Below are 22508 nucleotides of genomic sequence, written 5' to 3'. Positions count from 1 at the left end.
AAACATTTGGTATATTAGTTGTCTATTGCTGAATAACAAGCCATCCCCAAATTTAGTGGTGCTTAAAACAACCATTTTTATGGACCCAGTTCTAGGAGTTGGCAATTTGGGAAGGGCTTCACTAGGATGGCTGTTCTCTCCCCCATGTAATAATACTGGACTTAGTTATGTGTTGGTGGTCAGTTGGTAAGTCAGCTAGAGGATGGCTGGTCCTGGATAGCCTTGCTCACCTTTCTGGTGTTTGGTTAGGATGTTTGAAGCAAGTGTTTCTCTTATCATCAGGGAGACTAGCCACTGCTTCTTCATACGTCAGTTGGATTCCACAAGTAGAAAGACAAGACTCAGTGTACAAGCACTTTGTAAGCCTCTGCTTATGTCACATTTGCTAACGTCCCAGTGGCCATAGAAAGTCACATTGCCAAGCCCAGAGTCAATTTGAGAGGTCACTACACAGGGTTATAGATTCATTGGGAGTTTCTTACTGTAATGGTCTGTTGCATTTGGCTAGGAAGGTATATATCCTGGGGATAGAGATTCTCAGGTAATACTTAAAGAATGCCTTGAATATTCACAATAACCACAAAAAAAAATGATAGCATTAATAACTAGGGACTCATTATGGCCAGACATTGAGCTGTGCAGTTTAAACACATCATCTCTAGTCTTTTTTTTTTAATGTTTATTTATTTTTGAGAGACAGAGCATGAGTGGGAGGAGGGGCAGAGAGAGAGGGAGACACAGAATCCAAAGCAGGCTCCAGGCTGTCAGCGCAAAGCCCGATGTGGGGCTCGAACTCACGAGCCGCGAGATCATGATGTGAGCTGAAGTCAGACGCTCAACAGACTGAGCCACCCAGCCACTCCTTGTCTCTAGTCTTTATAGCAACTTATTGGCAAGAATTAAATCTCTGATTAGCCAGTGAGGAAAATAGAGGTTCAGATATGTTAAGTAATTTGCCCAGTGTCACACAGCTGGGATGTGACTTAAAATTGTCACATAATTCGGGATTCCTGGGTGGCTCAGTTGGTTAAGCATCTGACTTTGGCTCAGGTCATGATCTCACAGTTCATGGGTTCAAGCCCCACGTCGGGCTCTGTGCTGACAGCTCAGAGCCTGGAGCCTGCTTCGGATTCTGTGTCTCCCTCTCTCTCTGCCCCTCCCCCATTCATGCTCTGTCTCTGTCTCTCAAAAATAAATAAAAGTTAAAAAGAAAATTTAAAAATTGTCACATAATTCATAGGTGGGTTACTCTGGGACTCTGTTTCCAGAGTACATAGATCAGAAGGCCCCAGCACACCTACTAGGTGCAGGCTCTGTACTGGTTATCTGATATATAACAGTGAATGAGACAGACAAGATTTCCACTTGATGGCCCTATAAGACGAAGTATTCCTGTTTATTAAGAGGCTTCACCTACTATAGTTCTATGGTTTACCTTATAATATCTTCTGTAATCCTTTCTCCCTTTATTTCCTATTGTAATCCCAAGAATATTCATTACTTTAATTAGGCCTGCTTAAATTAGTCTTGCTTAGACTTAAATTTACTGACCAACAGATGTATTTTGATTTCAGAGTCATTACTCATAGCATTTCTTTCTCCTGCCAATTGGTATTTGTCTTCCAGCTTTCTCTATGGCATCTTTCCTTGTTGTTTCCTCCCTCAGAGGGTTTACTCTGAACTCATAAAGCCCTGTTTAATCTGAATCAACCAATTTAGCACCTAACTTATATATGAGCTTGTGTCGTTGCTATTATTATTATGCATCTTATCCCTTTTCTTGATTGTAATTACCTAGAAAGCAAGATCTTATCTGGTTTTTCCTGCCCAACTTCCCAAAACAGAGTAGATTCTTAGTATGTACATACTGATGAGTTTTATGTATGATACACAATATGGAGAAAGTTTTCTGTTATATATCAAGGAATTAGAGCCTACCAAGAAAGGAATACCATTGAGTTTATTTCCTTTTGGCAATAGTTGCTGGAGATTTCATTTTCGTTTGAGTCCAAGCATTACATAGCCCTAATAATCTGTTTTGATAATAGGTAAACCTTTTCTGTTAGCAGAAAAGTGCATACATATACACAGATAAGATTTTCATACTTGCACTTCTTGCTTCTCTTGTCTTAAATAATAGATAAAAAACCAGAAACCATTGACAACCATTCCAACTCTGAAAGCAAGAGTATTATTACGGAACAGATACCAGCACCAGCTCAGAATACCTTCTCTGCCTCTTCAGCCAGGAGAGTGAGTATTTTGGAATTAATTTGAATATTATATTTCCCCTACTATCCTAACATACAGTTTGAAAGGCCTTAGAGATACATTCTTGCAAGATAATCCAGATAGATTCTTGCCTGTCTTAGTCTGCTTAGTTTGCTATAACAAAATACCACCAACCGGGTGCCTTTAAACAATAGAAATCTATTTCTCACAATTCTGGAGTCTAGGATGTTCAAGATCACGGTGCTAGCTGACTCAGTTCCTAGTAAGGACTCTCTTCCTAGTTTGCGGACAGACTCCTTGTCTCCAAATATAGTCACGTTGGGGATTAGGACTTCAGGGTATGGAATTGGAGAGTGGGCACATATAATTGCATTTATAACATTGCTCACAAAAACCACAAATCCATCACCAAACAAATTTGGCTACAATGTGTTTAGATAACCTAGGATATAGTAATCTGGACCAAAGACATTTTGTCAATTGCCTATTTTCTTCATATCTAAGGCTAAGGTAAATATATGTAAATCTCAGACTAGGCTAGGAAAATACCTAGCATTTGGTATTAATTGACTTGAGGACTTCTATCCTTTCTTATTTCTTGTTTAAAATTTTACTTTAATAAGTAAAGTCTTTATGATGAGTAGTGAGCAGAGGTAGAAAGAACTTGTTGAAATACCAGGGACATCTCCTCCTGCTACTCGGCCCAGGCCTCTGAGATGCTTCTAATCAGTGAGACGGACTTGAATAATGACTCTGCTTTACAAAGTAAACAGTTAGTTTTGAGGTTAAGAATTGATCTGAGTTCTTGGGAAGAAAGCTGATGAAAAAACTCTGGTTTTATAGATACTAACTTACTGATCTTCTTAGTACCTCATGAATTGAAAAGACAGGATTGTGATATCATTGTGGAGATGAGGAAACAAAGGTCTGGTTACTTATTATTCCTAAGAGCATCGTTGTGAATCCATAGAGATGTTTCAGATAGAACACAGCCCTCACTCATCATCCGGTCATTTAGCTGTACCTCACATACTCCCACTGCTTGTAGGTGTGACTAGACTTCTTATTGTTTTAAAAAGAAAATTACTCAATTGGGGCACCTGGGTGGCTTAGTTGGTCGAGCGTCCAACTTTGGCTCGGGTCATGACCTCATGGTTTGTGAGTTTGAGCCCCGCATCGGGCTTGTTTCTGTCAGCGCAGAGCCCACTTCGGATCCTCTGTCCATTTCTCTCTCTGCCTTTCCCTCCCTCTCTCCCTCTGTCTCTGTCTCTCTCTCTCTGTCTCTCTCAAAAATAAACATTTAAAAAATAAATAAAATAAAAATACTAAGTAAAAAAAAATACATGAGCACCTGGCTGGCTCAGTCGGTGGAGCATGTGACTCATGACTTCAGGGTCATGTGTTCAAGCCCCACATTGGGCATAGAGCCTACTTAAATATATATATACATACACACACACACACACACACACACACACACACAGGGAGAAGGAGAGGGAGAGAGAGACACAGATGTATTCCACTTGGCTAAAATAATGCTGGGAAAAACATTTTTCCTCTCAGAATCAGGGTGACTTGTAAAGAGTTGACATGATTGAGCCTCTAAAGTTGGAAGGAGTACATAAATACGTACATTCAGGTGACTAATTAAAAAGAGAAAATCTGAGTGTGAGCTGGAGGTGAGTGATTTAATGGTTCCATTGCATTTTCGCTACTCCAGGCAGTAAAGGTGGCCTGATAGCTGGAGAAAGACCACAGCCATCTTGCGGAGGGGTCCCCGATCCCAGGAAAGGACTACTTTCCTGCTGTAAAGACCAGTTGTTCCCCGACTGGTCTTTAGGCTAACACTAAGTCTGTGATGTTTTCTGTGGTTTATGGTAAAATGAGGTAATTAAAGACGCTGTAAGCTTTCCAGATAGCTTTCTTTTCTGATGTTAAAATGTTTTTCTTTTTTTAATGAAATGATGGTGATGGAAATGGTAATGATGTTTTTGAAAGATGTTCTCCTGGCAATAATCTAAAAGATGGCAGGCAACTCTGTGACTTCTACCATTTTTTTTCTTTTTTAATTTGGCTGCTCAGTGAAATCTGAAACACATGGCCAAGATCAAATAAACTATTTTCTTGAAATAAACAATTAGAATTTGAGTGGAGTGGCTTTTAGTATTTTTATTAGTATTCACTTACATCAATTTCCCACGGTCTTATCACAGTACCTTAAATCATATTTATACGTTGGCTCCTCTGTGTTTTCCAGTCTCCACACATTATAAGAAGGAATTAAGCTCATTAACACCATTTTATAGATGAGCATGTTGAGACCTAGAAAAGTAAAATGTCCTATATTCAGTTACCCAGTGAATCAAGCAAGAGTAGAGGCTTTTACTAGAATGTGGATCTCCTGGTGTTCTAGGTCAGCATTCATTGCTAAGAGAGCAAATAGTGTTTAATTTCTCAGAGAGCAACTCTGTCTGTGTTACAAATCTAAGGCTATTTCTGGCTCGGGGAGAAAGGGAGCCTTGAGAGGTTATTAGCGTCTGCCAGGTGAGGAAGGCGACACTGGCCGAAAGCCTGCCATGTATTTGTCCTCCTTGAACTGCCTTATATTGCCTCACTGAACTTAGTTAAGTGTGGGGAAAGGCAAATAGACTGAAAAGAATCATCAAGACCTTTTTCCCCCTTCTCTTCTTTTCTTTTCTTTTCTTTTCTTTTCTTTTCTTTTCTTTTCTTTTCTTCTCTTTTCTTTTTTCTTTTCTTTGCTTCTTCCTTCATAGTTCTCCTCCAGCCTTTTTAACAAGCCGGAAGAGCCCAAAGATGAATCTCCTTCTTCGTGGAGACTGGGACTCAGAAAAACTGGCAGCCACAACATGCTGAGTGAGGTGGCCAATTCCAGGGAAGCTCTAAGGGACCGAGGCTCTTCTGTCTACCGGTCATCATCAAGTCCTCGGATTTCTGCTCTGCTGGACAACAAAGATAAGGTGCCGTTTAGGCGGGGTACGGGAGAACTCCAGGGCAGTTCCCTTCTGTGAAAATTCAGTCGTAGGAACACATGAAAGTGTTTTCTGGTCCCTAATTTGATTCTGGAAGTACAGAGTCTTTAGAAGGAGATGGCACAATGGTAGTTTAATCCAGTGGCTATTTTTTTGCTATTACCCAGCCAATAAAAGGGAAAAATGCTTTACCTTTTGGCATACCTTATGTTCATTCTTCCTTACCCTCCTTACCTAGGGTAAAAAAAAATTAGAAACATAAAAATTTGGGTATGGCCTAAAAGGCTCCCTTAAGCCAATACTAGTGATATATTCTTTCAGTGTTTAAAAGCAAAGTTCTTTAGCTGGGCTTTCAATCCTAATGAAGCTCAGGCAAATTAGCACTTAAAGAAAAATGTTTAAATGTCTCATTCTTTTCATTACTAGATATATGATCAGGCTAACTTCACAAACAGCTCATCTACATAATCATCCACCATCAGTGCATTTTTATTTCGTACCTTTTGGTTCCAGATTTTCTAGGGCTCACTTGATGCTCTTCTCTGGGGTCAGGTCTTCTTGTAATCCGAGTCCCTTTGCTCGATATTGTGTTTCTGGAGACTCCTCCAGGGGGTGAGGCGTATTGGTTGGGTTAATTCCGCAGCATATTTGTTGTATGTGAAGCTGCATTTCCACGAGAAGATAGACTGGGGAAGAAATAAGACTTAATTTATCAAGAACTTGAGAGGGGAGCTTTCTGTCTGTGGCTTTTCAAAGGCTCTGTCTCTCTTTGCAAGGCTGCTGCTGTGTGTAATTTGTGCTGCTGTTTTCCTTATTTGATCATCCTGGCTTTTCCCACGAGAATTATTTCCCTACATATTGGTTTTTAATGGAGGAAAAGTAGGAATTAGCCTTTGAAAGCTAACCTTTTGTAATACCACTCAAACCGGAATTGGTATTGGATATAGAAATAAGATTATATATGTATATTAAGTTCTGCTTTTTACCCAAAATGTTACACTGAATCAGTATTGTGTTGTACCTCCTCTGTGCTTTACTTGTTTTGATTTTACAGGAGAGAGAAAACAAGAGCTATTTTAGTTCACTAGCACCCCGGAGGCTCAGCAACACAAGTGACGTCGAAGAAAAGGAGAACAGGTAATCCTGATACAGGCCCAAAGATGGTCCTCTTGAACTTTGCTAGGCATGGTGATGTCTTGGCCATCACTCTGCTGCTGTCTTTCCACAGGTGCCCTTAGCACATCATGAATTGTTTTTCCCTTCTGCTTAGCACACCTCCCAGCCTTTACTCACTTGCCTTGCCAGTTCTCTGCCCTTCGGGCTCTCACTTCAGCTTAGATATTATTGTCTTTAGGAAGTCTTCCCTGACCCTGCTGAGGGTGAATTCATTCTGGTACACCAGCAGGCTCTGGAAAGGTAGGGTTATGTCTGTCTAGTTTTGCAAGGACCCCCTAGCGCCTGGCACATGACCTGTTCCATAGTAAACACCAGAAATATTGTTATTTAATTAGTGATCAACTTCTAATTTGTATGTAGATAAGATTTCAAGTCTTCCTCATCGGTTAAAATGAATGTGAGGATTTTGAAGTACTGCTGCCTCTCGGAGCAGAGCCTGACCTAGAACCTTGCATTTCGAGGTGGGGTCCTCCCCACCAGCAGCACTGATGTCACCTGGAAGCACGTTAGTAATGCAGAATCTCAGGTCCCACCTCAGACCTGCTGAATCAGAATCTGCATTTTAACAAAATTCTCTGGGTGATTCACATGCACATTAAAGTTTGAGAAGAACTATTCTGGAGAGCTTTATGAAAGATGGAGACCCACAGCTTTTGTAGCCACAGCCCTGAGGGAACAATTATGGATTAGAAATCCTACTGTAGTCCTTTCCTGGATGGCTTATTATTTGTAACACTAAATAGGCTTCCAGCAATTTCTTCCGTTTCCTCTTCTGTGGTAGTTACCTCTTGCTCTGTGACAGACTTTATCTTCCCCACCATCCTCTTCTCTGCTTACTTATGAACAACCTATTGCTTTGTAAAACCCTTTAAAGGAGAGACAAAAGTGACTTCTCATTACAAAAGAGTTGGGAGATCTTTGACATAAGGATTTGGTACCTATTGAAATTAGTTAGCTTTGAAGTTGATAAAAGAAAGCAGACAGTAATACTAGACTCCTCCTCTATCCATAAAGAAAACAGGTATATAAAACAGAGTATTACTTGAAAATGTATCTATTTCCTCAGCCATATTACATTTTCTCTCTCTGGCTCTTCTCTCCCAGCTTGCACTGTATCGGGGACAAAACTGGTGGTAGGAATCAGTGTTCTGTTTTGTTTTTCTTTTGTGCCTCTACAGAGAATCAGCTGTCAATCTAGTGAGGAGTGGGTCCTATACTCGGCAGCTGTGGAGAGATGAAGCGAAGGGAAAGGAAACTCCGCAGACAGCTGTTCCATCCACCTATGTATCAACCTACTTGAAAAGGTACCAGGCTCCCAGGGGTGGGAGATGATTTTTCTTCACTCTGGCCATGGGTATATGGGTCATAATTGCATGTCGTTTTATATCCAATTAGCACCACAAAAATGAATCAAAAAATGGATTACTTTTAGATTTCTTGGGAGTAACGCCTTGACTAATTTTAAATTAACATTAATTTATTTTCCTAACTGAGTTAAGGTAAGCTAATTCCAAAATCTTACCACAGACAGATCTGAATTTATGCTCTCTCCTCTCAGTCCTATTAAAGTCTTCAACTGGAAAGTGACTTCTAGTAATCTCTGAGTAGGACTGAATTTAAATCACTTTTGTCCAGTAGCTAGCTTTCCTTTTTCTAAAACTCGACTAGTTCTCATCTCGTTACATTTTCGTGGGGAGGAAGGGAGGGACCCTGTAGGGTGGTGAGGGGGGAGGGTAATGGGGACAGTTTTGTATTGCATTAAAGAAGTTTCATTAATTGAAGCCTGTTAATTTAGGGACTTGAGTCTTTTTTTTTTTTTATGACTTTAATGGCCCTCAGATCCATCAAGATGAGAAACTCGCAAGTTTGGTGCAGAGAAGGTACTTGGGTTTCCTTCCCTTTTCTCATCTATATTGTCTTTTCTGCAATTATTTCTTTGCCATGTACCAGCCAGCAAGCAAAGCACCTTTGCCAGAGCCATTAAGCTATAAGATATACTTAATTAGTATATTAATTTGAACTTTGCTGCTGATGTGGAAGAATCTGATTCTCATTGCTTACTTTGAATTCTTTCTTCACTTTCATTTACTCAGCCCCTCCAACTGCCTCTTCATGCCATGGGCTTCATCTTTAGGTTTTGTAGATGATTGGTTGGCTGCCCTAGAAACGGCCTTTTGTTATAAACTATGTATTTGGGTTCAAAACTTATTCCCACTTGATCAAAAGAATCTTATCAACTAGTTAATATAAGAACATGGGAACTGGTGACCTATAAAACAAACAGCCACTGTTGCCTTTTAATGGTCTTTAAGTTCTGCAGACACATCCTGTAAGAAAAGGCTCAACTTTGAAGGTACACAAGTATAGTTCAGTGACCTCACTGAAGCTTTATTCAGTATACAAACTCAGTGTTTTTGGCTCAATGAAACTATCACCTCTTTGTCTTCAAGGCTACGGCCTTAATCCATCTAGATACATTATTACTCCTCATAGTTGCATCCAAGACCAAGAAAACTTTTCGAAGAAAACGATGTTCTAGATCTAGGAAAGAGAAAAAGCTGCCTTTTAATTTCCTAACACGTAGTTACACTGTGGTAGGGTAGAGTTGTTCTTTTTCATGATCCAAATCATTAACAAATGGATTGAATGAGTAGCATCTGGTTAGATGTAGTTTGGCATAATTATGGTAAACAGAAGAGAAAGGGACTGCCTCTGTTTAGGGTGGAAAGCATGCTTAATAATGTGAGTGCTTTTTGAAAAAAGATCTACAACTTGCTTCATGCTTTGGATTTCCAAACCTCTATCACCCTTTAAGCATTTTTTAAAATTTATTTATTTTGAGAGAGAGAGAAAGAGAATGCATGTGTGGGTGAGTGGGGGAGGGGCAGAGAGAGGGAGAGAGAATCCCAAGCAGGCTCTGCACTGTCAGCATGGAACCCAACGCAGGGCTCAGTCCCACAAACCATGAGATCATGATGAGATCATGACCTGAGCCAAAATCGAGAGTTGGACATTCAACCCAGTGAGCCACCCAGGTGCCCCATAAGCATTTTTTGATTGTATAAAATCTCATGATCTTTTCAAAAGGGAAGAATCATATGCTATCACTAATTTAAAAAGAAAGCACAAGAAGATATTTGGCAGCCTTGGGCTGTGCTGGACCTCAGCATACTTTCCATTTTCTAGTTCACCTCTTGTCCTTAGGCAGAAATCCTTTCCTATGTCCCTGTAAAATGCATCGTTACCAAAGAAGACTTCATAGCTTATTTTGCTCACCCCCTGTAGTGTGTCATTACTGTAATAGTCAAGGAGTTTTTGGTTTTTTTTAAATTCTAACCCAAATAATTTTTTTTACTTCAGTTGAGGTGGTTCCTACTTATCTTCATTTGAAACAAGAAAAAGTTGCCTTCTATTGCCCATGCAATATTACTTTCTAGACTTCAGCCTTGGAATCCTCCCAAAGATGTGTTTGTTTGAGGCTAAATAACCACGGTTCTCAGAGATGTGTTTTCCTCCCACAGAGCTTTTTATTCCTTTCCACTCTTTAATTTGAAATTTCTACTCCGAAACCTCTCCAAATTCTTGGTCTTACTTTAGCTTCTGCGGGGCTACTTCTGTATCAGGTAGACATTTGGGGTTGCATGATTTTTTGCCTTGGGGTTTGTCGGGAATTACTTTTTCTAATACGATTATTCTGTTTCCTAATATTTCTTTTTCTTAGCCTGTATTCTATTCCAATATACTACTCTTCTGCTCTCTCTTATTGCATATTATCTCTCCTCCCCATTCCTTCACTCTTTTGGATGATTGACAGATGCCTGCTTGCTGCCAGTGACCCAGCTCTAGCTGGAGTTGGTCACTCCACTTCCCAGTTGCCATACCCTCTCTTTGGTCTACATTCCTTTTAATGCACAATCTGGGGGGAAGGTGGTGCTGGGAAATGGTGGGTGAGCAGCACGTCCTGAAGAAAGTGACTGTGTACTGTTTTGCAGTGCTTCATTTGGTAGAAGTAGTGACCCCACAAGTCCCTACATTTCAGCCAATCGCAATTCATCTCCTGCTACCTCACCCATTACCATTGGTTCATCTACCTCTCGGGGCAGCAAGTGGCAACCTGCCTCTTCTTGCCCTGCACCAATCAGTGCAAACACTACTGCATCTGTACACCATGGCAGGTAAGGCTTCTTGGAGCCATTTGAGTTACAGTCATCAAAACTAACGCCTCTGGATACACATATGAGATTTGAACCAAAGAGACTTTGTCACTGTGGAAGCAAGTGTGAATTCCTGTGAAAATGTCCTTAATTTAACAGGGATGCTTTTGTTTTGACTTGTATTAGCCAGCCAACAGTTGCTCATTGAATAATCATAGGGTACATATCTCTGTACTGGGTGTTTAGGCATCAACTTAAAATGACTGCTTTCGTGTGGTTACAATGTAAGGGTCATCCTATTATGGTAAAGCACAGACTAAAAATATCCTCATACTTCACTGACATTAATTTTCCTATAATCGTGCATAGGAATCTCTTCTATTTACTCTGTTTTTGGAGGATGGTATACCAACCCAAATCAGAAGGAAAGCTAACTCATGTTCCAAAAGCTTCCTATAGCTTTCTGAAAATTCCCAGCCAGTGAGAGCGTTTTGCTGGAAACACAGGGGGAAGGAAGAGATTTGTGTTTGTGTGAACTTTGTTCCGGGGCAGTGGTGTCTACTCCGTGTAAGGGGAAGCAGGGAGGCAGCATGGGCGGGGCTTTGTCACGAAAGCGCAGTGGGACTTTAGCTGTGATTTTGACTGTGGCTTTCAACCCTTTATATGTGGCCAGAGACCTTTTCACTTTGGGGCAGGGCAAAGGGACCTCTTTTTGGGGTCTCGCTTCTAGAACTGATACAAAGAAAATGAAAAACATAAATGATGATAGTGTTGCCGCAAGAACACTGCTGATGGTGGTGCTTCACTGATATTTGTCTGTTTATTAGAACTCTTTCCCTAAAATAAGTGGTGATCATTTGTTTAGCCAGGAGGGATAGGCTCATGATGGATTGTTAATAATAATACTGTACAATTTTGTAGAAATTTATTAGGTTCTCTTAAGAGTTCATCTGCACAGGCATACTAAATATTATGCCCGTAGATGAAGAAACTGACGCAGAGAGGTTACTGGATTATTAAGAGCTGGGACTAGGAAAAACCAGTAACAGCTACCATTTGTTGAACCCTATCATGTGCCAAGCATTGGCTTAAATACTGTACAAAAATTACACAAGCATTCGGTTTACACTCATGTAACAGTAAATCCAAATAATTGAGGCTTAAATATGATAAAGGTGTATTTTTTATTCTCTCACTTAAGAAAGTCCAGAAATAGGCAGAGGTACCACCACAACTTCAGAGTCATTAAAGGATCCTGAATCTTTCTGTCTTTCTGCTTCACAGTCCTTAGATTATGGCTTCCATTTCCATGGTTGTCTCATGGCGCAAAATAGATGCTGAAGCTCTAGCTGTCATGACTGCCTTCTAGACAGGAAGAAGGAAGAAAGGGGGAAATGCACAAAGAGGGAATGCCTTTAAACTGAGATTATGCTTATATCTCACTGGCTGCCTCTAGCAGCCAGGGAGACTTTGGAAAATATGAATTGTTAACTACTTATGTTGCTTCTCCCAATAATATATGGGTTCTGTTAGTAAGGAGAAAAAAGGAAAATGAATATGGGTTAGGCAACTAGCTATCTCAGGCACATGTGTATTGTTTATAAAGAGGCCTCCAGTATATGAAATACCATTCTCACTTTATAGATATGGAAGCTGAGACCCAAAACTTAATCACCTGCCCAAGGTCACACATCTAGTAAGAAACTGAGGCAGGGGTTGAACCTAGATTTGTCCATGTCAGAGCTCCTGTCTCTTTCACTATTTTGTTTCCACGGAGCTTATGTGTTATTCAGGGCTGTATACTAAGTGTTCTACATACGTTATTTTATTTAATTATCACAAGACCCCTACACATTAAGGTACCGTTATCCCCATTTTACAGATGAAGAGACTAGAGAAGTTAACTTGGCTAAAAGGTAGCCCCACATGGTTCCAGAGCCTCTGGCCCCTGCTCTGGAGCTTTTCCTGTTCTGCTCCTAACAAACTACTTATAAAATTACTCCGCATTTCAAAATAATAGTACAAGTCCTATCCTGTAATTTATTAAAATAAAATCCTTGGCATTTCTACAGCAGGAAAAATTGCAGAGAGAACAAAACATGATATTAACCTAGAAAGAATTTTAGGTAAGGTTTTGATAAGTGTAATTTTTTATAGCTTTGTTTCTGGCTAATTTTATTAGCATGTCCTGTAGACTTATACATCTTATAAGTCTGAGGAATTTAATTTCACCTTTTTTCTGAGTCATTAATTGCTCCTGGAGAAGTGGCTTGTGTTTTTTAGATACCACTTCAAAACTGTTCTATTTTTATATTTGCATATATAGGTACCATATTTAGATTTTTACAATCTGATTATTGCTTTCAAGCTTATTCTAATGATGTGATTATTTGAAAATGAGCTTATAGCTACTTAGAAGCATTTCTGGTAATTCTGAGTAGGTGAAAAAAACAGATTTTTAGCATGCATTATTTTCATTGCTTTTCCCATCTCTGTGAATATCAATTTTGGATCTCTGTTACCCCAGCAACAAGCTGTGACATCACAAATGATAGCTTTTTGGGTGGAGAGCCAATGGTTGCTCTCAACTCTTTGTTAAGAAACAAAGATCTTGTTTTCATGTAAATGAGTTTAATTATACAGCTTGCTGTTGGAAAATCTGTAGTTAAGGTTACATATAGAATCTTAATAGTTTTTATTCCTGTTGCTCATGTGTGCACTTAAGAATACAGACAATTAGGCATTTGGTTAAATGGGAAGAAAGCAGTTGCTGAGCTAGGTGCAAGAGAACTGAACATACTGAGGTTGTATTTATCAAATATCTCTGGAATCCAAGAAGATGGTCATCTAATCTAGGCTGAGGACTACCACAAAGACTCTCACTGCCAAGAATTAAGGGGCAGGTGGAGACTAATATCGTAAGTGACTTTAGTGTTGTTTTCATGTGTGTGGAGAGACCCTGCTTCTGTATGCGTGTGTGGAGACCAGATGGTACTCAGGAATCATTTAAAGCAGTCTTGCATATGTTACTATCTTGCCTGGTGCCCTAGCTAATTTTTAAAAAAATTTTTAATCTCAGGCAAAAAAAAAAAAAATGTTCATGGAACAGAACTCTTTGTGCAGAGGATATCAGACTTAAATGTATCATCATACTGTTCTAAGATTTAAGAGCTCAGAATTTAAAAAAATAGTCAACCAACAAACAAAATCTGAGCAAGAAGATTCTGTAGTTAAACTTACCTCCAGCCCTTTGTGTGCTAGTGCTTTGTGATGTAGCATGCCTGACCATTCTCTTTCTGCTTGTGTTTTTGGGTTTTTTTGTTTTGTTTTGTTTTGTTTTGTTTTGTTTCAGGACTCCTTACAAATCACAGGCTGACTCAACAGCAGAGAAAACAGCAGACAATGTCTCTTCCAGCACCCCGCTCTGTGTGATCACTAATCGCCCTCCACCTAACACTGCCAATGGGGTTACAACTGCCACTCTGCTCTCCACTCCTGGAACAGACTCCTCTGTGGAAGCCAGGGAGAAGAGGAGGTATGTTATGTACTGATTTCATTTGTGGGGTTCTGCTTTGAGGTAGGAGATACAGCGGTGGGTGTGAAGTCTTTCCCCTAATCCCAAATACATTTATGAAAGTAGATCTTTATATTATAGTTTGGGTTTTGTGTTTTGCCTCCGGGAGATTTTTGGCAAAGATCTTAATTATTTCTGATCATTTAATAAAGATACTTATTCTGTTATGAATAGAGGCATATCTTTTTTCTATTTTTCTTATAAGAGAAATCATGGTCAGGCATTATTTCCCTATTTTGTGATGGAGAACATGAAGCACAGAGAAGGATCTTTTGTTTTGTTCTGAGGAGTCCGTGAAGATTTCTCTGGCAGCAAGGAAAAGCAGTGGCATGATAAAAGGCTCAGAGAGATAAAGCTAGGATATAAAGTTTTAATTAATTTAAGAATACTAGAAAAGGAAGTGCATAGTATGTGATGACATGGTAGAAGGATAGTGACTGGTTACTCTACAGTTTCTTTAGAGAAAAATTATGAGAGAGCAGTCATGAATTGGCCTAGGAGAGATTTCAGGTAGAATCTAAGAATAACTTTTTGGTTGTCAGTTTTAAGAGACCTTGGAAGATGTAACCAAGAATAGGACTTTTTCTCCACCTAAAAAAGTGTAAAAAATAGAGTGCCCTCCATCTGGCTGTTTTAAAAACTCAAGCCATGCTTAAGTTTTTAAGCACTAGAAATGTCTATATGCGTAATAAATCAAGAAGTCTTACCGTCTATAAGATACAAGTTAAACTTACTTTAATTTATAATTCTTTTAAAAAAAATTTTTTTAATGTTTATTTATTATTGAGAGATAGAGACAGAGTGCAGAGAAGGACACAGAATCCAGAGCAGGCTCCAGGCCCTAAGCTCTGAACTGTTAGCACAGAGCACGACATGGAGCTCGAACCCACGAGCCGTGAGATCATGATCTGAGCCGAAGTCAGACACTTAACCGAATGAACCACCCAGGCACCCCAAATTTATAATTCTTGAGAAAGAAAGAGAGCGGAAATTGGGGACGGGCAGAGAGAGAAGGGGACAGAGGATCCAAAGCAGGCTCTGTGCTGACACCAAAGAGCCCGACATGGGGCTTGACCTCACGAACCGTGAGATCATGACCTGAGCTAAAGTCAGACATTTAACCGACTGAGCCACCCAGGCACCCCTTGAATTAAACTGTTTAGATGTTTGTTTATTATAAAAACAGTTCTAAAACACAAGTTGAGAAGAAGTGGAAGGGAGATGTTAAGTGAATTGAAAAATAGTGTTTCTCTTCTTCCTTTCTTTTCCTTCCTTTCTTTCCTTCCTTTCTTTTTTTCATTTCTTTATATAAAAGTTGGAGAAAGTCCATTTTCTGGTCTAACAGATTGCAGAGCATCATCTCTTAGTTGGTTTCCAGCCAAGGAAATTTTAATAAATCAATCCTGAATATTTAATGCTTATAAATTTAATAGCTCAGTTATAATTTAGATACTATTAGTTTCATCTAGGAATAAATGCAAAAGTAATATTTTCATTAGCTGAGAAAAACTCCCTTTGAAAAATCCTTCTGGGCTGAGATGAGTAAAATGAGTTAAATTCATCATTAAGATCATGATCCCTGAAAGGATGGGTAAGTCAGGTTTTTAATCAAATCACATTATTAAATACTTAGTTGCATGTATCATTATTTAGAGAAATCTAGAGAGACAGTTACTGTCTTCTGGGATTTTTATAACCTATGAACAATAAGATAGCACCTGCTACAGATTTTAATTTTGTTTTAGGAGTTTTATTTAGGCCACAAATATTTATTGATTAGCTACTATGTACTGCATATTATCACTAGGACACAATTCCTCAAGGAGCAGCAAATAGAAGAATAAAAGAATATAAATATAAGAATAAATCAAAATTTCAGTGAATTATGTGAATGTGGTATATCAAGTGCATTTTCAGGATGGTGCAACATAATAAACAAGATACTAGATATTTATTAGATAACAAATAATATTTAATTAGAGAAGTTAAATAGGGTAATGATACAAGATAAGTAAATAGGAAGTTATTAGATAAAGAGCTGTTGGACTCAGTCATTAACATTCATTCTTGTCAAAATATTTATTGAGCATTTGTCATTGCAAAGTACTATAAAAAAACCCAGGTGATACAGCCATAAACAAGAACAGCCTTAGCCCTTGGGAAACAAATATGCTAGTGAAGAAAAACAAACATTAAACAAATAATTGTGATATATACTATGAAGAGGTAGTATGAGTTGTTATGACAGTTTTACAGAAGATCTGCCTACGGAAGACTCCCCTTTTCCTGCAGGATCAGAGACGGTTATCCTAAGAGTATCCTGCTCAAATTGAGATCTGTAGGACAAATATAGCCAAGGGAAGGGGTAAGCATTCCAGGCAGAAAATATGGTTGTTGGAAAGACAGACACTAAGGTAGGAAGGTGCTTGATCCTTTGGAGAATCTGAAAGAAGACATTGTAGAGAGTTAGGGAAAGAGCAGTCTAAGGTGAGGCTTGGGGAATAAGTAGGAGCTATATAATGCAAAGTCTTACAGCCAAGGACAAAAATTTTGGATTTATATGTTAAGAACCATGTTGAGTTACTGGAAGAATTTTTTTTAACAGCTTTATAAAGATAAAATTTATATACCATATAATTTAAGATGTCCAATTCGGTCACTTTTAGTATATTCACAGATATGTGCATCCTTTACCACAATTTTAGAACATTTTTATCACCTTAAAAAGAAATCTCATACCCTTTAGTTATTGTCCCCCCCTACTCCCACCCCATCTCCCCATTCTCTAGACCTTAGCAACCACTGATCTCCTTTCTATTTCTATAGAGTTGCCTATTCTGGACATTTCATAAAAATGGAATCAATATGTGGTCTTTTGTGACTATCTTCTTTCACTTAGAATAATGTTTTCAAGGTTCATCCATGTTGAAGCATGGCATGTATCAGCACTTTATTCTTTTTTATGGCCAAACACTGTTTCATTGTGCGCATATACTGAGTTTTCTTTGCTATTCATAAGTTGGTGGACATTTGGATTCTTGCCACCTTTTGGCTATTTGAGTAATGTTACCATAAACATTCATGTACAAGTTTTTGTGTGGACATATGTTCTTATTTCTCTTGGGTATATACCTAGGAGTCAAATTGCCAGGTAATATGCCAATAGAAGATTTGAAGCAAAAAGATAACATGATCTGACTTACATTTTTTAAAATTCTGGCTTTCAAACTCTGGTTATAGTATTCCATATGGATTGGACAGGGGAAGGATGGACAGAAGTAGATGTGAGATGACCAGGAAGGAGACCATTGCAGAAGAAAGTTGCATAAGAGAGAATGTGGCTTGCACTGAGATAGTAGTAAAAGAGATAGAGAAAAGTGAATGGACTCAAAATTTATTTAAGAAAGAAGTTCTAGTAACATGGTAGATGGATTTATAAGGACCCCTTTCCCATTACAAACATAGGAAAATATAGGTGAGTTCAGAAAAGTGAAAGGGAACTGCTAGGTAAAAAAAAAAAAAAAAAAAAAAAAAAAAAAAAAAAATGAAGTGGCTAATGTAGTAGACCTTAGAAATTGGAGGGTCAGATTTTCATGAGGTGTATGGATGTAGGAAGCATGGCTTTGGACTTGAGTAGGCTAGGAGCTGTAACCAAGAGAAGCTGGAGCTCTCAAAAGACTGCCCAATTCATGAAAAGGGTACTTTGTCTATGGCCTAAAGAAGTGTCAAGGATGGGGCTTATCCAAGGGTCTGAACAGGGACAGAAAAATCATTTGTGGGTAATTTTTACTCCCTATATAGTGTGGAAATCCCAAGCCAAGAGCTTAACATAGAAATTAGGTCTGCACTCTTGAAACTGGGGCTGTTGGCACAAGCAATTTAAAGCCACCATGAAGAAACACATCGACAAACCAGGGTACAAGGGGTTCCTATAAAACAATTGCCTACCAAAGACAAACTTGCATAGAACCTTATAAACACTGAAGGAAATGAATCACTGTGACAGAGCTAACAGACGCAGCTTCTCAGATATATTCTTAGAAGTATTACATGCAGGTCAGTATTTAATAGAAGTTTTGAATGCAGAACAGAAACCTCAAACTATTATTTAAATTGGAACCAATAATTAGAAGTGACCAATTATACTAAAGATAGACAGACACATCTATAAAAATGGTAATTTAGTCAGAGTGGTTCCTAGAATAAAAGATTTTATAGATGTGTTGTATCTATATAGACTCCCATTTAAATGGGAAGCCGTGTATATAAAGCACCTAACAACCATTAAGAGCCTGCCATGTGGCAGGCACAGTGGTTAAAGATACAAGGTCAAAGAAAAACATCTTTCCTGTCCTTGAGGAGCTTAACTTTATCTATTGTGGGAAGGCAAATAAATCACATAATATCGTCCATTGTTAAGTGCTCTGGTAAAGATATGTATAGATTGATATTGTGGCACAAAGAAGGGGAATCTAAATTCAACCGAGTAGGGTGACAGAGAACGTGTGCTAGAGGAGGTGGCTGCAGGTGAATTCTGAAGGCAACTAGAAGTGAACTATAAATGGTAATAAGAGGATGATATTTTAGAGGGAACAGGAGAAATTCAGGGAACAAGTTCAATATGCCCAAAGCTGGGAGAAGGCAAGGCCAGTGTAGCATTTCTGAAAGTGTCTATGTGAAATAGATTTAGATGATTTGAAAAAAAAAAAAAAAAAAAAAAAAGCAGCCTGTGGCCAAATGAGTTTGTGAAAGAATGGGTTAAACGAAGTTAAACAGGATTATTCAAAAGCCTTCTCAGGATAATTTCTCTTGGGGGGGGCGGTGGAGAGGGGAGCGTGGGCTTGTTAGAATTTGCAGCATTTCCCGAATTTCTGTGTCCATCGAATAGTTTGTTTGTTTGTTTGTTTGTTTGTTTTTTTCACAGAAACCCAAGACTGGTATTCCACTGGGTATACTTTGGAAATTGTGGAGTTAGAGAGGTAGGCAGGAACCAGATCATGTAGATGTTTGTTGTTGTGCTATGCTGAGAAACTTGAACTTCTGTTTGCAGAGCTATGGAATACCACTGAAGTATTTTCAGCTGGGGAATGACTTGATCAAATAAAACATACCATTTAAGCCTTTACAGAATTAAAGCCATTTGGAATTTCTCCCTCTAGACAAACACAAGCTGAAAGAAAAAAAAAATCACATGTTTTGAAAACAGCTAAATTTTCCTTCTGAAAGAGCATGCTGGGTGCTAATTCTTCTCTTGAAGCTGCAGCTTTCTGTGTAATCAGCTCATTGTGGAGGCATTTGGACTCCTGCTGGGAACCATGATAGAGGCCTGAAGCCCGCGTTCACAGGTCCAATTTGAAACAATTAGTAAGCACTGGGGTAAATGGGGCTTTAAAACTGGCCACAGCAAGACCTAACCAGTGGAGAAGTCACCTCTCAGAAAGAATCTCTATTTGCAGTGTAATTAGAGCACGGGGACTGGGGAGTGGGTCTCACCATTAAACCTGTACAGCTGGCTTTTCTTTTCTGAGAATGTTTGGTCCTAAGAAGGGATAAATGGGTGTGTGCAGGCCTTTCATGATCAGTCTCAGCTTTACACGCTGTGTTCTTTCAGTCAGTTTGTTAACGTTATATAATAGTAGTTACATTAATAAATGGACTGAGCTAGATACAAAAAAATACATTGTGATACCAAATAGAATAAACATGGAAATCTTAACACTAGATTTTTCTGGGGAGGGATTATGAGTAATTTCTACTTTCTTTTTTTTTTTTTTTTTCTGTATTTTCCAAAGTTCCAGAGTGATAAAGTGTTACCATTATAAGGAGGGCAGGGAAAGGAGAGAGCTTGAAAAAAAAATTAATTCAGGGACAACAGTCTCTTATGATGTAAGTCTGTGAAGATGGCTGAAGAATAAACACAAGAGTCAAGAGATTCAAAGTGTGCAGGATTTTAGATAATCTATGATTTTGCTACATAAGCTCAGGGCAGGACTTCTGAAGTGGTTTATTACTTTTGAGAAGGGCATGATTTTGGATTTACAAAGTTCCTTTTGTTTTCTTTCCTGAAAAGCTCAAGTGTGCTCAAATGTATTCTCTTTACATGATGGAAAGAATAGGCGTTAAGCTCCTATTTTACAAATGGAAATACTGAGACCCTAAAAAGCATGGAGTGATTTGCAGTGGAGATCATCACCCAAGCCTCTTTTTCCCTTGTCACTGAACTCACTAACCATTTCTTCTTTTGGATTTAAGAATAAAGGTTTTGATTCGGGGGCCCTTCCATCTTAATCTGTAGCCCAGAATGCAACAGTCTACCTGTAAGGCACTGTAATCACTGCCTTCCAGTCTTTGGAATGCCCCTGAGGATTATAGAATCCAACAGGGTCATCTGATTGTAAAGGGGTTGACTTGACCGGCAGACGGCAGGACAGAAATGGCAAGTGGCAAGCAGTTGGCAGATAACTCTGTAGGGATATCAGAGCCAAGCGGCAACTGTCACAATAGTGTAGTGGTTCGGTTCATTTTCCAAAGCTCCAAGTTTTCCTTAGCAACAAAAATGTAAACAGTTCCCTTGGCTAATATTAGAGTCTGATAGCGTCTGCCTTTGATGCTCTTGCTCTGTTTCTCCTCTAGCTTTTTCCGTCTCTCAACCCAGCCCTGAATTTTACATCTTTTTTATTGGTGCCCTTTATTTTCTTTATAGAAACGGCTAAAATAGTTTTTCTCCACAAGAAGCTATAATTGTTTCTCTTTCCCAACCAGCCCACATGCAACTCTGCTTGGTCAGGATATGGTCAGTATTGACTGAGTCATATACACCACACTTATTGGCCTTCTTGAATCCCTTGGGGTCTTTTTACGCTAGGTAGTTATTCCTGCTAATGTGAAGCTGTCAGCAAATTAATTTGGCATCATCTTTGAAATGTTAGAAATTTAAACCAAGTAATTAAACACTGAGTCATGGTTTTTTAAAGTCATTTGACTCATCTCACTGTCTCAAGCTAAAGACAGGCAGTTGTCAAATGGAAAAAGTACTCTAGAAAGAGATTCCCCAGCTCCTCTACTCTCTCAATTTTGGTTCTAAAATAAGTATTTTCCTTCTATATCTAAAAGACTGAAAAAATTCTGAATTTACTAAGTTTTTCTTTATTGAAACTGATCTCCCTCCTAACTATGACTATGGAACAGGAAGAAAATGAAATGTATATAGCAGTAGATATATTTTCTACTATATTGCCATTCTAGGGGTTTGGGGGTTGCTTAGATGATTAGTTATTCTGTTAGCTTATATGGATTGTGCTTGTGTGATTCCTTTCCTAAGTTAGTGAGGTCAGTTTCTGTTGTTTTGTAACCAAGGACGCTCCATACTGTGTAATATTTGATACTGTTGATTCTAGGGTGAACATTTTTCACATTTCAGTATCTCTGAAATCATCATGTCTTACTGCTAATCACCATTCCTGCACGTGTGTGAATTTAGTCATAGGTGTTCTGTTACTTCCATGGAGTTATGTGCATTGCTGGTACAAAATATGTCTAAATAAGTCTAAAAGATTGTTTTCAACATGTATCCCAATGTTTATAGCAGCGCTTTCAACAATACGCAAATTATGGAAAGAGTCTAAATGTCCATAAACTGATGAATGGATAAAGAAGAAGTGGTTTATATATATGATGGAATACTACTTGGCAATGAGAAAGAATGAAATTAGTTATTCTATTAGCTTGCAAATGATCATGCCATTTGCAGCAACATGGATGGAACTGGAGGGTGTTATGCTAAGTGGAATAAGTCAGTCAGAGAAAGATAGATACCATGTGTTTTCACTCATTTGTGGATCTTGAGAAACTTAACAGTAGACCATGGGGGAAGGGAAGGGTAAAAAAAAAAAAGTTACAAACAGAGAGAGAGGGAGGCAAACCACAAGAGACTCTTAAATACAGAGAACAAACTAAGGGTTGATAGGGGGTGGGGGAGAGGGGAAAGTGGGTGATGGGCATCGAGGAGACCACTTGTTGGGATGAGCACTGGGTGTTGCACAGAAGCCAATTTGACAATAAATTATATTTTAAAAAATGGAAAAAAAGACTGCTTTCAATAACTGTTAAATCAAGTGATGAAAAGGTGATGAAAAGCATGTGTGATTGGCACTGCTTTTTGTTTCTTTTGTGGTAAAGTGGCTATGCGTCTTGCGATTGACGATATTTTAGATGTGATGCAGTGTGGTACTATTCAGCCAGTGAGAATGATGCTGTTGATCTATACTTAAAAACACGAAGTGGTGGGGCGCCTGGGTGGCGCAGTCTGTTAAGCGTCCGACTTCAGCCAGGTCACGATCTCGCGGTCCGGGAGTTCGAGCCCTGCGTCAGGCTCTGGGCTGA

At 38.9% G+C, this 22508-nt stretch overlaps 2 protein-coding genes across 2 annotated transcripts in view; both read left to right on the top strand.

Moving 5' to 3' along the window:
• LOC124510019 (protein phosphatase 1 regulatory subunit 12B-like) overlaps positions 1 to 13984 on the top strand; it is a 94524-nt gene extending 80540 nt beyond the window's left edge. The window contains exons 9-15 of the mRNA XM_047076676.1: positions 2141 to 2253; positions 5007 to 5210; positions 6277 to 6359; positions 7577 to 7702; positions 8238 to 8278; positions 10391 to 10573; positions 13905 to 13984. Of these exons, the coding sequence (XP_046932632.1) occupies positions 2141 to 2253; positions 5007 to 5210; positions 6277 to 6359; positions 7577 to 7702; positions 8238 to 8278; positions 10391 to 10573; positions 13905 to 13984 (830 nt within the window). The remainder of the gene's footprint in view (positions 1 to 2140; positions 2254 to 5006; positions 5211 to 6276; positions 6360 to 7576; positions 7703 to 8237; positions 8279 to 10390; positions 10574 to 13904) is intronic.
• Positions 13985 to 14012: 28 nt separating this feature from the next.
• The window catches only part of PPP1R12B (protein phosphatase 1 regulatory subunit 12B), a 126257-nt gene continuing 117761 nt past the window's right edge, over positions 14013 to 22508 (top strand). The window contains exon 1 of the mRNA XM_047076677.1: positions 14013 to 14087. The gene's annotated coding sequence lies outside the window, so the exon portion shown is untranslated. The remainder of the gene's footprint in view (positions 14088 to 22508) is intronic.

This window comes from Lynx rufus, unplaced genomic scaffold, assembly GCF_022079265.1.
Source record: "Lynx rufus isolate CCGP_SWC_20201006 ecotype Redwood Valley unplaced genomic scaffold, mLynRuf1.p SCAF_15, whole genome shotgun sequence".
In the NCBI taxonomy this organism is placed as follows: Eukaryota; Metazoa; Chordata; class Mammalia; order Carnivora; family Felidae; genus Lynx; species Lynx rufus.
Note: the sequence above shows the minus strand (reverse complement) of the source record. Positions and strands in the feature narration are given on the sequence as shown.